Raw genomic sequence first — 17,507 nt, 5'->3', positions numbered from 1 at the left:
ATGCATTAGGCTGCAATCAGAGAGAAAGCAGATTGCAGAAAAGTGCACTTCCAGGCAGTTTGGACTAAACATGAGAAATGGAATTAGGTCAGTAATTATTTAAATTAATTTTACATCCTTTGCAGCAGGGCAGACTGCAGTAGCCCTGCTACTCTTACAAATGAATGGTAATTTGCTAGGAAAAAAAGAGACATATTAATCATGTCAGCCTTCGTTTTGGAAGTAATTGAGGCAGCAGCTTAAAGAAATCAATGTTACACAGCTAGCAAGCACTATGTTTTTGTTCATATTAACCAATTCCAAGGGATTATGGATTTTTTTTCCCTCTCAGCAAACAATAGCAATTCTGAATTACCTATTATTTTGAGCAGGTAAGAGAAAGATGTTTTCATGCATTGCTTTAGTAAATATTCAGGATTCTTTCCAGTACTCCAATTGCACAAGCTTGCTGAATGTCCTCTGTTAACAGTCATGCAAATCTCAATAAAAGAATTGCTCTGCCAAGCGATTTGCTTTAAGGTATCTCCACTTGTTCCTTTTCTTCCTGAGAAGAATTATTGTTCAGCTATCAGGATGACACACAGAAAATGTGCAGATAAGTACACAGACACTCTGGTTTTTAATGGTTGCGATTAGTTGGAGTTTCGATCACCAGACCATGATTTTTGCATGGATTTCATTACGAATTGCATCCATTCATTTTCAGATAATGAAAATCAGACATTTAAAACACTGCTTGGGATTCTCTGGCCTCTCTAGTGCTTTGGGGAAACAGTTTCATTTTTTAATGAAGCAGGAGTTTGCATGCTGCAAATTTGCACATTTCAGCATGTATGAACATCCCTCCTTTCTGGTTTGCCAGCACTGCTGCTGTTGCTGTTTCTACCCGCTCTGCAGGAACACAGATTTCTGGCGGTTGCTTCTTTTGCAGGTGTTCTTAGGGAGAGGGGTGTGTACAGAAACACCTCTACTGGATAAGAGAAGACTATAGGGGCTGAGCAATTTTAATGGGAGGAGAAAGCCCACACCCCAATAGAACTCATTTCCCCTCTCCCTCTTATTTTTGCCTTCAAAAGGCCAAACCCTGCTCTCAGCGTGGATTTGCTGGTGCAGCACTGGGCTTGTGTCTGTAGCTGTAATTTTTTCACCCTCAGCCTGCTGTGCAGAATGTGGGTCACCTAGTTAGGGTTTCAAAGAGACTTGCTGCCGCACCTTGAAGTCTTAAATGAGAACTGTGCTTTTCTATATTTGATACCTTTCTTTTTTTTTTCTGCTTTTTGAGAAACCTTAAAAATGAATGTTTCCCCAGAGAATTCAGGCTACTTCATCTCACTGCCTGTATAGAAGAATTAGGATAGACATATCAAGATGCCTATTCTGTATCAATCAAAGCAATTAATTTCTTTAATAGAAACTTGAGATGCAGCATCCTTTCACCTCCACTACCCCAAGAAATCGGATGGGAGCAGTGGAGAGTAAGTACCACAGGTCTGGGACCACAGGGAGAGTAACAGCTGGCAGAAAAAGCTTTGCCATTGGAAGTAACTTCTCACTAAGAAATACATTTGTAGTTTTACAGCAAGCTTGCTGTCTTAATGACAAGACACATTTTACCATAGCTTGGAGGACTGGACTCCCGTTGCAGGCAATGGGGGCTCTGTGGGAAAATCAATAGCTAAAGGAGCCCAGCAGGAGTGAGGATGAACGGCCCGGCATGGTACAGGCAACACACATGCTGGCTGTGTCACTGCAGCAGCTAATGCCATCGCTGCCATGGCCCCAGAGCCTTCCTGAAGATTCATCTGGATACAAATGTGTGATTACTGTCAAATGATTAGTCTCAGCTGCTTTTGTTGACAATATGGAGCAGGGCTTCATTCTTCCTAATGTTAAAGTCAGAAGCAAACTATTAAACACAGTATTTGTCTTCCCACTGTGCAAAATGCTGTGTTTAATATAATTCCTTTTTTGAAAGGTCAGATTTACATAGTGAGCAGCAGAGGCTGCGATAGCATGTGAAGGGCATTGCTGGTTACAGTGGCAGATAACCAGCTGCCAGGTGGAAGCCAGGTCATAGAAATCTGGGAAGAGAAATTGTCTCAGGTGATCAAGATAAATCTCCGCGGGTTCCTTCCCTCCACAGATGAGCGGGTGATGTTGACAGAGCTGAACTGAAGCACAAGCAGCTTCAATTCAGTGAAAGCATTAACCCTCACTGAAGCTCAAGGGAGAGCCCTTCCCACCACCTGAAAAATAAGGAAGCTCTGTATTTCCTAACTCTTCTGTGCTGACCTGCAGCAAGCAGCATTTGTATGTGTTTTCTTATAAATCATCCCTTGTGGCAGCCTGGCACCGCTTGAAATACTTTGTCTGCAATCATTTCTTCTAAGAGTATAAATCACAGATGGTTTTCCCCCGTTTTTACTGGCTGAGAATATCCCAACCTTCTTGAAGGTCCAGTATGATCCTCTTGCTTGCAGGCCATCTGTAGCTGGCAGTGCTGCCCACAGTGCTTGGACAACTCTTTGCTTTCATCCTGAATTATGGAAGAGGTTCAGAGGAGTCTTGAAGCCCTCGTGGTTTTTGCCAGGATGATCAAAAGCGGAGTTGAGGCACCTGTGTTAGCCTTGCAAAAGCTATGCCAAGTCCATGCCGTGATAGCATTTTTCAGAAGGAAACCCATGAGAGGTTATAAAGTGCAGGGCAGAGCGCCCAGAGCTTGCATTAGGTTGGGTTTGTCTAGATGTTGACTTTACACTTGATTTTAAAATGAGCAAGTCTAAAGGAGAGCCACTGAGATGGTCCTGGAGCTCGTGCATCTAATGAACAAGTTAAAACTGGGGGCTTCAGGTGGTTTTTAACCTGGAAAAGCTGTCCTGAAGCTGTAACTTGGACCAGAGGCCTCCAGAGTTTCTTCCAGCCAAGTTTCCCTAACTGCGATTGGGTTTTTTCTGCATGCAATTTGGAAAAAGTTCTCAAAACTTCACTTTCAGAGATATGTATTACTGAGTTACTTAAAATGAAAAATGAGTGGGGTTTCTGTTTAGATATTATTAGGTGTATTATGTGATGAGCAGCAACAAGACTTGTGTTGGGGTTCATAAGAAATAGCCAAGTGGCTTATTGGCCAAGGACATGGTCACTTCTTAGCTCATGAGAAGTCTCAAACTACTGTTCTTTTAATTAAAATGTTAAGGGACTAAGTATGCCTTGTATGTAATGAAAAGCTTTTGAAAGAATTTTTAAGGATACTCTGCATGCTAAAACACTTTAAATTACAAAATTAGAAGTACAGTCATGCTGAGTGCTCCCTTCCTTCCTTTTGTAATTTCTGTTCTTCATTTTCTTTCCTGAAATGCTTTTCTTTTAGTAATTGTCAACAAGGTTTTTGACCACAGGGTAAGTATTTCTGGACTGAGTCAGGATATATTTAACTAGTATGAGCCAACCCTGTGAATGTAAATATACAATTTGGGTTGGAGTTGTTCCTGAGCACAGATAGATGGGTGGTCCTTATGAGCCAGTCACAGCAAAGGGATTTGAAAAGGCTGTCTCCACAGTAAAGTAATCACAGTTTAATGGACAAATCTGATAGCCATCAATAGAGGCTTGGAAATGAAAAGCTGAGACAAACTGTCTAGAAGTAACACATCAGTCTTATAGTCCAATTATAGTAATTCTATGCTCAGCAGTCAGTCCCAGATAATGCAGCTAATTAATATAATCAAAAACATCACAAGACCTTATAGTTTTTCCGTGTTCTCCTGCTCATCCTTCCCTGATTGCAGCTCTTTGCTGTGCTTCTCTTTCCCTTCTGTGATCTCCAGAGCACTGGGGCCAGGCTTGCTCCCTGTCCTCTTGACTCATTGTCTCCCTTAGGTTGCCCACCAGCAGTGTACCATCTCCACCAGGTGCTTTGCTGGCCACAGGCCAGGTCTGGGTTGGGGGGACATCACAATGGTGTACAGGGTGATGTGGTGCAGGGCATCGCTGCGATGAAAACCCACCAGCTTACCTCTCTCAGCCATGGGTCTCCTGTGGCAGGCAGAAAATTCACCAGCCCTTCCTGCCTCATTTATGCTGAGCCTGCCCAAAGGGAGATCAGCTCAGAAGCAGTATTTGAATTTAGAGGCCTTGTGGGGAATTAGGAAGCAATGTGACTTCTCAGCTTCATGCATAACCATAAGAAAAGGGCACAGTCTTCCTCTAATGACATTTTATGTGCATAAAGCAATGCCAAAAGAGTTGTAGCACACTGACAAGAAGATCAGCGGTGTGCTCCTATTCTTGTTCATATTCCAAAGTCGGGATTGGGGGATGAGCTGCCCACCACCAGTGAATTCACATGGGAAGGGTGTTCTTGTAAAGAAGTGGCTGTTCCTGTTGGCACAGAAATATGTGGTGGCAACTTTGGGGAGGTTTTAAAGTAACACATGCTCCAAAACCTGCTGCAAGTTCTTTTTGTGTGGTTGTTGGAGTAACGTGATGTGTGGAGGAAGAAATTTGTGTTTGGGATGCGCGCTGACAGAGTTACATCTGTGCTATTTCCACCTTCCACACTTACCCCCACATGAGCCTTCATGGTAAATAATTCTCCTCAGTAAAACTGCCAGTTCTTCTCATACCAGCAAGTAAATGAATGAAACGTTGTTGTCTGTCCTAAACGAGCCAAGATTTTGAAAGGTGACTTAATTTTGGGCACATGCCACTTGTTCAGTTGTGGGATTTGGGGTTCCAGACTGGCATAAGAAATATTCCCAAAGGATGTATCAGTTTGGGAAAATGAATGGAGAAGGGAAAGGATAAAAAAACCCCAAACCCTTACATTTGTTTTTTTTTAATATAAATAGACTGGAAATAGAGAGAGCTCAGCCTAGGGTATGATCCCAGCCACTGAAATGAATGTCTTTCTAGTCGTTTCAGTGGAAGAAAACTATGTGTGGTAGCAGGGTTTTGGGTCTGAGATTTATTTCTGCTCTTACAAACATCAGTGCTTTTATGAATTCTTGAACGCTAATTTAAGCATAGGTTTTGAAACCCTTTTCTTTTTATTTTCCAGCCAACAACATCTGCTTCTATGGGGAATGCTCCTACTACTGCTCAACAGAGCATGCCCTGTGTGGAAAACCAGATCAGATCGAAGGGTCCCTGGCTGCTTTCCTACCTGATTTGTCTTTAGCTAAAAGGAAAACCTGGAGAAACCCTTGGAGACGTTCCTACCACAAACGCAAGAAAGCAGAGTGAGTAGTGGTGAGCAAAGGGTTTGCCAGCTGCAAAGGGCAATGGGGAAATACAGCAGTGCAGCAGTTCCTGCCCTTGCCTGGTCTAAAGCATTGAGGCTTAGGAGAGCATCTGCATTTCTTCACCTGGTCCAGTTTCTGGGAAGGAACTGAGTACTTACACTTGCAAGGAGCTGCAGCTTATGGTCCTGAACCTGAAAGGACCTTCAATGGCATAATTCCCTCATAGGACAGATATCACCAGTGGCTTTGACAGGATGCAACGGGACCTGCCGAAGTCCTATCAGAGGGAGAAAGATTCACTGCTGTCAGCAGCCCTAAACAAAAGTCTCAGCTGTTTTCATCATATGACTGATAGTGCAGCTGGTTTCCTAAATCTTGAAGCTATTAGCCAGATAGTTTTGAGTCTTGTGATTTTCTTCCTTTTTCATCAGTCAGTCTTTGTCAGTTGCCTGCATTACTGGAAACAGCCTTCAAAATTTGCTGCTGCTACTTGACCCTGTCCTCAATCGAACATGATACAACTAGATGTTTGCAAAATAACATTTTTTTTTAATACTCAGTAAGCTTTGTATGTCACATAAAATATCAAAACATTGGCTTTTCCAGATGGGAAGTTGATCCAGATTACTGTGAAGAGGTTAAACAAACACCCCCATATGACAGTGGGACCAGAATTCTGGATATAATGGATATGACAGTTTTTGATTTCCTAATGGGTATGTTTCATCTCTTTCAAAAATTAAATGCAACATTTGATTAGAATAAGAACTATTTCTTTCTACAGTGCTCTGCATAGCTCAGCATTTTGCTAAAGCATGGTTGAAGCTGAATTTACTGTATGTGCTGTTCTAGGTGATTATGAGAAAATGCAGATTTACATGGTTATGTATTCCCATCAGTGCAGATTAAAGGAACAGAGATGTTCAGAAATGCAGAGTGATGATGAAGGCAGGTCAGGCTAGTCTCCTTCATGACAATTAAGGGCTTCATAGTTGGCTTTAGTGAGTGCTTTACCATTGTAGTGTATAGCTCCTGGATGCATATGCAAAGTCTATTAATTAGTGGCATATTGTTTTCAGCCTGCAGTAGTATTCGCTGCTGTTTGCTCTATAAACTGTCAGAGGGGGAAAAAAAAGAGATGTTGCTTTGTCACAAAAGCAACTCTGGTATGTATCAGGAAGTTTTTTTTCTGTTTATTAAACTGATTGGAATAAAATATGTTATTAACAAGCAGGTAATAGTGACCTATTCAAAACCTACTCAGTGGTTAACATCAAGACATTCTAATACACAACCTGCTCTGCTGCAATTATAACTTGTAAGAAGCCAGCATACATACTTGATCCTCGGACACATGTCAGCATGGACATATCCTTGGCCATTGCCCATACTGAGATTTCTGCAATAGGCAGCAGCAGGAGAGGCCAAATCACAGCTCAGGAACTATATGTGGCATCTCTAAGTGGCTCAATACCCCCACCATTCATAGCTTGGCACCAGTGCTCTGCACATTGACCTTAAAAAGCAGATCACATGTCTGCCTGTCGCGGGTGCCCAAAGAGAGCTGTTTAGGTCTACCACTACAGTAGCATCCTGATCCATATCTTAGAGCCATAACATTGTTTTGGCTTTGCAGGCAGACAGAACTTTGGACAAAGTTCTTATTAGAGGAAAACCAGGATATTTAGTCGTGGTTCAAAGAGTTTAATACAATATCGGCAAGCAATAATATTAATACAATATTATGGATTAACATCCCTGCTTGAAGGATGCATTCTCCTCTCCCTAAGCTAAGCCTCACATCCAGTATGTGTACCATGGCTGCTTTCCACACCATACTGACCCACGGCTGGAGCAGCAGGGCTCGTTTTCACCAGTGAAGCTCTGCTGGCTTAGGACATAGCTACCTTATGGATGACCAGGCTCCCCAAACAGTTGAGATGCCATCGTACTTGAGAGGTATTTCCTTGGCATACCCTAGGAAGGGTTGCTGGAAGGTGGGAAGGTTGGCTTTGTCTTCTGATAAGTCATCTACAGCTTAAGTATAAAAGCTACAGAGAGCTTGAAAAGCTTCCAGAGTCATAACAGCCCATCTTCCACTATCAAACACTTCTGGATTTCCACAGTAGAAGCATGAGCTCAGCAGATCAGTTGCTTTCTCTGCCCCACAGAGCTTTGAGGAGTGCTGGGCTTCTTCTTGAACCATAGCTTTTGTATTGCTTTGACCTGCAGGCTCAGCAGCAAGCCAGAGTGAGAAAGGTCTTTTTTTTCTCTCTTTATTCCATAGGTAACATGGATCGACATCACTACGAAACCTTTGAGAAGTTTGGAAATGACACATTTATTATCCACTTAGATAATGGAAGAGGGTAAATACCTTTAATAATCTTTTTGGGGGGAGGGGAGTGGAAATTAGTCTTTAAAACAGCCTTTGTCATGTTCTTGCTCTTATTTTTGAATAGGTTTGGAAAATATTCCCATGACGAACTTTCCATATTGGTGCCTTTAAACCAGTGCTGCAGGTACACCTCACCTCTGGAGTTGTTTCCTATTTTATACAGTTGTTCCCACTAATAGAACTGAAACATTCAAGTTAATCTTTCATTGCATACCGTGGGGAGGCAGAGATGTTATGATCCCGCCCAGGGACCCTGACCCAAGCTGACCCTGAGCATTGGCTGTGAGAGAGGCTTTAAGACAAAATACATGTTCCATAGAACCCAAGTGGCAAAGTGTAGTCCAGCTTGTTCAAGTGCTTCACAGCAGCTTTCCTCAGTGCCCATGGCCAGGATTTTCAGGTAACATTAGAGTTTCAACTTAGCACAACTGGGACACAGGCTGAGCTCTGTGTCTGCAGGGGCTCTAGGTGTCTCTGCAAGGTGAGCTAGCAGGATTCCCCCACTGCTGTCTCACATGCCCCAGCTCAATGCCACGTGTGTCATGTGTGTCGTTGCCAAGATAGGCATGTTCATATGAATGCTGCTTCGGATGCAGTTGGTGCTGTACCCAGCCAAGGAACAAGAAGGCTGCCTGCACTTGGCTGTAGAGCTGTACTCCAAAACCTTTCCACCTCAAAGGGCTCCTAAAGGTCACTGACCAGATGGCAATGCCAGCTGCTCATTAGGACAGTGTCAGTGCCTGGTTCTCATCATTTCAGATCACATAATAAGGTTTTTACACTATTACTGCTATGCTAACTATAAGCCTTTTAGCCCTGTCAAGATCAATAGTAAGGAAAACACTAATTTGCATTTTTTTTCTCTTTTTTCTCTTAGAATAAGGAAGTCTACCTATCTGCGATTACAGTTGTTAGCCAAGGAGGAATACAAACTCAGTCTCTTGATGAAGGAATCTTTACTAAAAGATAAAATAGCTCCCATTCTCTACCAGCCTCACTTGGAGGCAATGGACAGGCGGCTGCGGATTGTCCTCAAGGCTGTTAGTGACTGTATAGAAAAGGATGGTTATGACAATGTAGTTGAAAATGACTTTAACACTGATGTTAACACTGTTACGACTGAGAGGTAGTGAAATCGCAAGACTACTTTTTTACCAGCCAAGTAAAGAAGATTCAAAGAGGAAAAAGAAAAAAAAAATAGAGTCTTGCAAAAGACTGTGTATGCCATTTTGTGAATTCAGTGAATTCAGAAATGAGATATAACTGTTCCCAAAGTAGGTAAAGTGTAGACTCTGCAAAGGATTAGTTCATTAAGAAAAATAAGTCTAATGTGATGCTTTTCATTAGTTCCTAAAGAGAGATTATGGAAAGATTCAGAAAATACTCAGATCATTGACAGGCAACAGTGTGATAGCAAAACACCTCCTGTCCTTTTTTGTATAGAAAGGAGGCCTTTACTTAATATTTTGTATTTATATACGGTATATCTATGAAACCCCAGACCTACCTACCAAATTTAACTGAGAGGGACGGCATAGTTTTGTGACTCACACTTTATTTGTGGTGACAGTCCACTTAGTATTTTGTGTTAACCCTTTAAGTGCTCTAATCCACTGTATCTTATTTGAATTGAATGCTTTTTATTTTCTCCAGCTACTCAGCATTTAAAGGGTTAAGGCACTATGAACTTTTAAAGGCAAAAAAAAAAATAATTATTATAATAATAATAATAATAAATACAGTGGTTACCAGAAGGGAATTTCACTAATTGTGCATTGACAGGAATACTTGAATGTTGGTTTTACAAAATGATGTAAAATGACAAGTTGTACTATTTGTCTATAAGGAGGTGGCAGCTTTTATCTTTCTAGACTATCATAGCTAAGCTGCTACTTTTCAACTTTGCTTTTGATAGTTTTGTGTAAATATATACATATATGGGTAAAAAGCTGCTTTCGGCAGCTCTAGGCTTACTTTTGCAGCATTTTTGTGGAATTGTTTGCAACGTGGTAAAAGTGCAATAAAGATATGGCAAAATGTGTATCCATTGCGTCTAAATGGATTGATTTTTCACTGGAAATCTTGTTCAGAGCAAAGCTGTGCACACCATCCACGTATTCCAGAAGCAGTTGTTTAAATTGTCATCCGCTTTTGTAGCAATAGCAAATGGAGCTAAAGGGATATTTGTGATCAGTGTACATTACAACTGTGATAAGGACTAATGTGTTGAAAATGGCTAATCTTCCTTACGAAAGCATTGTTTTGACCATCATTTCAGCATCCCTTCCTCTTGCAGTTATACCTGTAGAAACAAGCTGTAGAGCAACACCTTGAAAAGATTATGGCTTGACATGCTGCCCAAAGGATTTAGATACATCAGTGCCTCAGACTTGGGTAGAAAATCCCATGTGCTACCCAGAAAATCTCAGCCTAAATTATCTAGAAACATGGCGTTCTTAACCAGATAGTTTCGAATCATGTTCAGCAGAGTTCATGTAATATGTGTGGAGACTTTCAGCCCGAAAGCAAGCTATAAATTGAACAAGTGGCTGCATTTGACTTGTGAAAACATGATGTGGTACAGAAGGAATCCCTCATCGGTCTTTTGGGTGAGGAGAGAATTTATTATGACAATATTCATTACAACTATAATTCAAAACTGTCATTTGTTTCACCTTATGTCTTCTCAGGGATTTATAAACATATACTTTAAAAGCTTGTAGCCAGATAGACTAAAATGTAGGCATTTCAGGCATATTAAAATCATGAATGAGAGAACAAGCTGCTGTATCATCTCATTTACTTCTTAGGTTGATATCACTGAAATAATACATCTTTTAGTATTTTACTGCCCATTTCAAATTCCCATGACTCACATACATGGCATACAAAGACAACAGAACGTCTCAGGTTATACAGCTGTCCATGAACTTGGAAAATTTCTGTTATCCCGTGGCTTTTTTTCACTTTCCAAGGCCCACCTCTTGTAGTAATGACGTTCTCTGTAATGCAGCACTTTCACTGCAGCTCTCTCTTTCCATTAGCCAAAAAAAACCCCAAAACCACAGGATTGTGGAAAGGTGACATGGGTGACATTATCCTTGCTTTATCCTCAATGCCCGGCAGTGGTTTTCCTGCAGGTGCAGCTTTTTCTCGCTTTGAAATTGTGCCAGGACAGCAGACAAGGGCTGTAAAATCACCTTCCCAGTGCAGCTCTGCTTTCTCCTTCTGGGATCAGGTCAGACACAGGCTCTGGGTCTGCAAACCAGGTTTTCTTACGGAAAGCAGCACTTGGCAGCCTCTTAGCTCACAGAGGAGCAGATACAGACAATGGCAGCAGGTACAATTTGAGGGTGCCTTTGACAGGAGCAGCTTGTTCTTGGGGGTCCTTGTAGGGAGGGCACCACAGGTTTGGCATGCAGAGGTCATGCACTCCGGCATGCATGTGTGACAGCAGATTACTGCAGTGCAAGACAACGGCTCTGAAAGGGCTGTCACTGTGCATTAGGGCAGTAATCCATGAGGTAAGGAGGATTAGCATGATGTGGTGTAACATCTCTTTAGGAGTCCTACATATTAACCAGACAAAAAGATTTGCTCTAAGAAGTTAAGTAAATGTCAGAATCCAATTGGTTTGTCTCCAGATCTTGAAAAATGGGTGTACCAACAGCACCTAGACAATAATGTACCAAGAAATCTGCAGTAGTCTATCAGGGCGTAATAGGCTCAGCACAATAAATATAGTATGCGCAATAAATAACAGATAAAAATAGATAATATACTACTAAAAGCACCTACTTCCAACCAAATCTGACAGCCTAGAGTAGCTTACTGTATTCAGAGTAATTCAGATGAAAGCCTCATTTTGTTTTGCTGTTTTCCTGTTCTTTAAGCATCAAAGGAAATTCATACAAATTGAAGGAAAAAAGCTCTCATTGCTTTAATCAGATATCCTTGTTGTGATCAGCAGTACCGGGCAGAGCCTGTAATGTATATACAAACTAGAAGCCTGAAGGAGATTGCAATGTAAGCAGCAGCAAGAAGCATTGTGTAGGAGGAGGGAACCTGGGATTTCAGCCTGACTGTTGCCTTTGGGTGCTGAACTGAAAATGAACTTATGTGGCTGTTAAAGGGAAGAGTATCCAAAGGCCTTTCTGGTTCCTGCTAGTGGATCTGTACCTGGTACCTGTAGATCTGAGGGGGAATGTCCTGCTCCCTTTCATTGCAACGGCATTGTCCCCTTAACACACCCAGACTCCACCTGAAGACTGTCCTTATGTTCGAGGCTTTTGTGGCCCCAGCCTTAGGGTGATGAGTTTTGAGTTGGATATACAATAGAGCCTTGATAATTTGCATCCTGATGGAGCAAACTTTGTCGTACTAATGAATGTATGACCACAAAAGTAGTTTCCCAGATATTACTCCAGATAACACTTCTTTCTGTGGACTTTCTTGCAGTGGTTATTCACTAAAATATTCAGGGCCCAATATGCAGAAATGAACATGCACAAGAGAGATTCTTGTTAAACTGTAAACTGAGTTTTTAAGGGAAACGGTGAATTTCCTGGGACAAGTTTTCACATGGAATTTCAAGTTATTACCAGTTAGAAGCTGCTGGATTTCTTGAGAATATTTTTTTATGTTTAAAGCGATTGATAGGTAGCCTCCAGCCGTAACTCAGGCTCTGACCAGATCAAACTGAATTATCTGCTTGCTTCTACATTTGCATCAGTAACATACCAATCCAATGCTTTTGGGGGCTATCTGGAGAAAAAATGAAAAGCAATTCAATTTGGTGGGTCAAGAGACCTAAGAATTCAGGTCAGATCAGCTCTGGTCATGGGTAAAAATGAAGCATAAGCAAAAGGGAAGCTACTGATTTGGCAGTAGCAGTACCTCTTCCTCTAATGCAAAGTCAGAGCAGAAGGTTGTGTCTAGAGGTTGTCTTCAAGACACTGGTCCATCTTTTTAGAGTTATCGAACACTTTCAAAAGTTTCACATTTATGCAATTTTGATGTAGTTAACTTGAAGAAGTAAAGAGATTTGGGGCAGGATTTTGGGAATTCCCACATTTGTATCCAGTCCAGTATATGAAGACTGATGTGGTGGGGGACCAGCTCCTCTCTTTCAAATGACCTTCATATGCAGTCGGCCCCTGTCCCATCAGAATGTGTTATGCCTTGAATCTTGCTCAGATATGGGCCCAAATCCAGCAGTTTGCAGATGGAATTGGCAGCTGGAACTGAAGCAGAATATCTCAAAATTGGAGGTTTTAGATGAGAGCACTCACAATTTCTATAAATGTGGGAATCTGGGTCACATTGTACTTTGGCCTAATGAATGGCATTAAGATCCCTCCATAGATTCCTCTGTCACTTCTTCTTGAAAGGTGCTCACTGATTGACAGAAAGATGTACAAAAGCACCTACATGCTTTAGTTGACCCTGACATAACTTCAGAATACATCCCAGGGTGGCTCAAGATAGATCCTACCCAAAAGATGGACAACTAAAAATCTCATCCCTCCAAGTGCTGGTTCTGTACTAACACTAGCCAAGTGTCACTCCAGAGGTGGCTGCTGGAGTCTGCTGAAATATAGTGATCTCTGTACATCCCTGTCCCTCCCTGGAGCACCTGGATGCGTGCAGAAGGTGCCATAAATCAAGCAAGGACTACAGTCTGTGTGCATCTTCTGAATCCTCGTGCACAGCTAAATGACGAAAGTTAAAGCTGTCAGCATGTAGTAAGCAATTCAGCTGAGGAAGCCCAAGACAAACCCAAAACAAAGGCAAGTTGATGGTCAAATCCTTTCTTGCAGATGCTGACACTTAAGCCAGGATCAGCACTTATTGCTCTGATCTCAGGCTGAGCTTTGGAAATAGAGGACAAATCCTCTTCTGATTTGTGAACTAAGCAAATCAGGCTATCCAAAATTGCAAGCAGATTTCCTTCTAGCATATCATATTTAGTTGTTCACCATAACAATTTGTGCAACCTCTTAGAGTAGCACCAGGAGTCTTTGCCACAGGCAGCGCATTATAAATAGAGATGATAAAAGGCTTTTCTGGTTAGTCCATTGAGTGAAGTTTGCATTGTTTTCCAGATCAAATCAGAACCCTTTCTGCTCATTTTTAAGCAACTCCTTCCTAATCAGTGAAGTCAGCAAGAGTTTTACAGAAGCAGAATTTAGACTCATTATCTTCTTTCACTGCCCCATTTACAGATGAATAGTCTCTCTGACTTTCTCATGGCTTTCTTAGCTATAAGCTTAAATAAATTATTATTATTGTTTATCTTTCCTCTATATTTCTGCTGTTTGCTTCACTGATTTGCACTGGATTTCCATTTTTAATGGATGCAGGTTTTGCCTGAATATACTCTAACAGTCATTATTTGTAAATTGAGGCATCTATAGCCAAGTCTTTGCATTGTAATTGGAGCTTTGTTTAAATTCTGGAAGTGGTGTTTAGATTCAACTATTTGTAGCAAGATTCCTTACATTGGTCATGCCTACAGAGCCCTTGCTTTTTGACACATCTAATAGACTTTTATAGGAGTTTGTGTGATAATTTCTGTGAAATCACTTATTCCTCCAAAGCCCATTTGTGAGAGCCTGACCAAGTGCTTTACCCTCATTGTTCATCTGAGGGCTATATTTGAGAACATCATCTGTGCTATTTGTCCCTGCACAGATGAAGACCCTGCCTCTGTATGTGTAGAATAGCCTTGCTGAATTTTGCTCCTTAAAATCAGTATAGCAAACCCCTTCTTTTCTTCGTCAGAAGGGACTGCAAGTGTTGAAGGCACAAGCAACCCACTTGTCTGGTGTAAGAAATAAAAGTTGCTAGTGAATCAGTACCTACACATCCTTCTGGCTCCACTTGTTATCCTGATAGTTGCACTGAAAGTGGTATTTTGGTCCTTCAGCACTGCTCTAACTACAGAGTTTGGAGGGGGTGGTTCTGCCATGGTAGCTGTTCTGCCTTTGTGTGTTGGCAACAGATAAAGTAAAAATAGTAACTAGAAGCTTAGGTGAGTCTCCCTGGTTCCTTGCTGTCATAAAAGCTCTTGACAGCTGTTAAGAGCGGGGTAAGCAAGAGGAGTCTGTTGGCTATCTTCAGATTTGATGCAGGAAGTGGAAGGAATTTGTTTTCTCTGAAGAAGCCAAGGCAAGGTTAGAAAACCTGTGTTATGACTCAGGTTTGAATGACAGCTCAAATAGGGTTTGTAGTGCTCAGGATGTATGGTCCCCACAGTGGCCTTTCTCACCTCTTAAATAGGCAATGGCAGAGCCATCCCACAAAGCCTAAGATGATGAATGTTTTCCTGTTAGAAGACCTAACCTACTGAGGTTAATGGAAACCTTCCAAGTGGTTTCAAGTTCTTTGGATCCAGCCCAGAGCAGCTGCAGAGGACCAGTGGTACAGAGCTGCTCTCCTGAGCTTCTGAGAAACACCCTGGAAATAAGGATGTTAAAAATTAAGAGAGATTAATGGTTGTACCAGTGCTTTATTTGACCTCATGGTTCCCAGTTAAAGAGTAACCCCTTAGCTGTTTACATGGACTCAGTTTTGGAACAGGTGAAAATAAATACTGGGTACCAAGGACGGAGACTAACAAATCAGAAGAAAAATATATGGACTATACAGTCCTGCGTAGTCTGCAAAGAGGATACAAAGCAGCTGGCAGACTGCTGCATATTTATGAGAGCATCTCACACATCCTCACTCTTATTAGAGCATCCTACCTCAAGCCTGTCATGCTTGATTAGCACTTTAACAGGTTCAGGCACTTACTTAACCAGGTCTCCACACTTTGCACCCCAGACTGCATGATTCAGATGTTGAGTGCTGGTGACTCACAGGTGTGTTGCCTGTCTAATAGCATCCACTGCAGCCTGAGAGCCCATTCCTTCCACATTCCCCTGTGTTGCTAGAAACTGTGGTTAGCTGACTGGTTAGGCATCACTTCAGTCAGGCAACAAGCTTCTTGTTGCTTCCTCAGCCTTCAAACCCCTTTGTAGCAATTCACCTAAACCTGAACAAGACAGTTGTGGATTGTTTGTGCTACTTGGCCACCTGAGGCCCATTCAGATGTTCAGTTTTCAGCCTTCAGTGCAAAGCTGCAGAGGTACCAGAAATAGTGGTCTCTCACTGCAACAAAGACCAGTGTAGTTGTCCAGATTGAGTCAGAACCCAAATAAGTTTTGAAAGTTATATAAAAGAAGTAAACATGATTAAATAGGACCACTATTTAAATAAAGCAAAGAGGTCAACATGCACCAGTATCAGTTATAAAGAGCAGCTCCTACTTCCACAGCTTCTGTGTTGCATATGCACAATCTGCATGCCCAGTCTGCATGCCCTGTTCCCCTATTGCCAGGCATAAGTGAGCGTCTAGCTTTTGGTGTAAATGTAGTCATTAGAGAACTGCAACAATCACCCTGGTTGTGAACCACATACGCTTACAAACATCATCGGAAGGAAAATATCAGCTACAGCAATCTGTTAGCAAGTGGGGAGTTTGGTGGCACCAAACATTTCAAAACCTATGAGCTGGTGATGTTTTCCTGAAAAACTGTCCTCATTTCAGTGCTCAGAGGTGTTGGTGCACATCGTGCAGTTGTGGAGCAGGTTTTGGCAGACCGCAGAAGTGGTAAGCGTCATGCTACAGATATATACCCGATAGGTGCTCTCCTGATGGCTTTCTAGCATCTGAATTACTTTGGAATAGAATATATTTTTAGAATTACCCTCTGAGTCATTGAAGGGGAAAATAAAAGCTCATAATTTAGTTCACTTGAGTAAGAAAAGTTGCTTTCCTTTCAGGAAAGGATCATGTCCGAGTTCCAGATTCTTGAGTGGAGGCTGATGTGTGTTGCCTAAGTTTATCACTGCTGCTTTGGACTTTGCTCAGTGCACGAGACCATGATGTGGCAAAATGCATTTGGAAGTGCAGCTAGCAGCCCCTTGTCTTCCTGAAGCATGGATGTGGGGGAAGCTACATAATCTCCCTCCCCTGCATTTCTCAAGGCAACTGTCCAAAGGCATTTTTTTCTTTCTCTCTTTCAGTGAATGTACTATGGAGAGCTGCATTTTCTTCTTTCTCTGCAATATGTTCTAATTTATAGGATGAGATTTGTGATAATTGAGTTCAGAGCTGAATGCTGAGCCTTCTCCATATCCCCTGGGGTTTTCCTGGGAGCAAGATGGTTGCCCAGTATGCTTCAGGCAAAAAATAATGAATGAATAAATAAATACATGAATAACAGCATGCCTCATTTTGCCTATCTCAGAGAGAGAGGAAGCTAATTCTTTAAGTATCAGGAATGTGTTCATTATGCAAAATGGCAGAGCAGATGCACATATTCATAATAAGTATATTAAAAATCTCATTTTAGCTCCTAGAGGACAAGTGCAAATGCAAAATAAGGTGCAATTATATTTATCTTCCCACCTATGGTGTGCTCTCATTTGAATGTGTGTTTGTTTGAGCTGGTTGCATCTAGAAGCGTGGAGTTTGCTGTGATTGAAAAAACAAAATTATGATGACTACCAGCCTATGATACTTCTTATCAAAGGCTGGATCCGAGGTCCGTGAAGTTACTAAAAAGGCCCTTTTGAGTCCAGCTGGCTTTGCATTCAGGCAAGGGCTGGTCTCTTGCACAGGCAGTGCTAAGTTTGTGCTAATAGCAACACAAAAGAGCAGAGGACACAATACAAGGGGGGCTGTTCATCATAACTATCATTTAATCAAGTGAAAATGATGAACTGATAATTGGATGTCCTTGCAACTACTGCACAGAGCCAGCACCCTGGGTAGGGTCCCTTTCATGCAGAGAAATAAATCAGACAAGTAGTCTGCT

The 17,507-nt window shown here is 41.7% G+C and overlaps 1 protein-coding gene across 1 annotated transcript in view; it reads left to right on the top strand.

The window, feature by feature from the left end:
- Window positions 1-8,943, top strand: part of FAM20C (FAM20C golgi associated secretory pathway kinase) — a 59,303-nt gene extending 50,360 nt beyond the window's left edge. The window contains exons 6-10 of the mRNA XM_080617373.1: window positions 5,060-5,240; window positions 5,850-5,959; window positions 7,531-7,612; window positions 7,706-7,765; window positions 8,519-8,943. Of these exons, the coding sequence (XP_080473499.1) occupies window positions 5,060-5,240; window positions 5,850-5,959; window positions 7,531-7,612; window positions 7,706-7,765; window positions 8,519-8,771 (686 nt within the window). The 3' untranslated portion in view covers window positions 8,772-8,943. The remainder of the gene's footprint in view (window positions 1-5,059; window positions 5,241-5,849; window positions 5,960-7,530; window positions 7,613-7,705; window positions 7,766-8,518) is intronic.
- Window positions 8,944-17,507: the final 8,564 nt, after the last annotated feature.

Source organism: Psittacula echo, assembly GCF_963264785.1.
Source record: "Psittacula echo genome assembly, chromosome: 5".
Lineage (NCBI taxonomy): Eukaryota > Metazoa > Chordata > Aves > Psittaciformes > Psittacidae > Psittacula > Psittacula echo.
The sequence above is the reverse complement of the archived record's forward strand: the minus strand, read 5'-3'. Positions and strand labels throughout refer to the sequence as shown.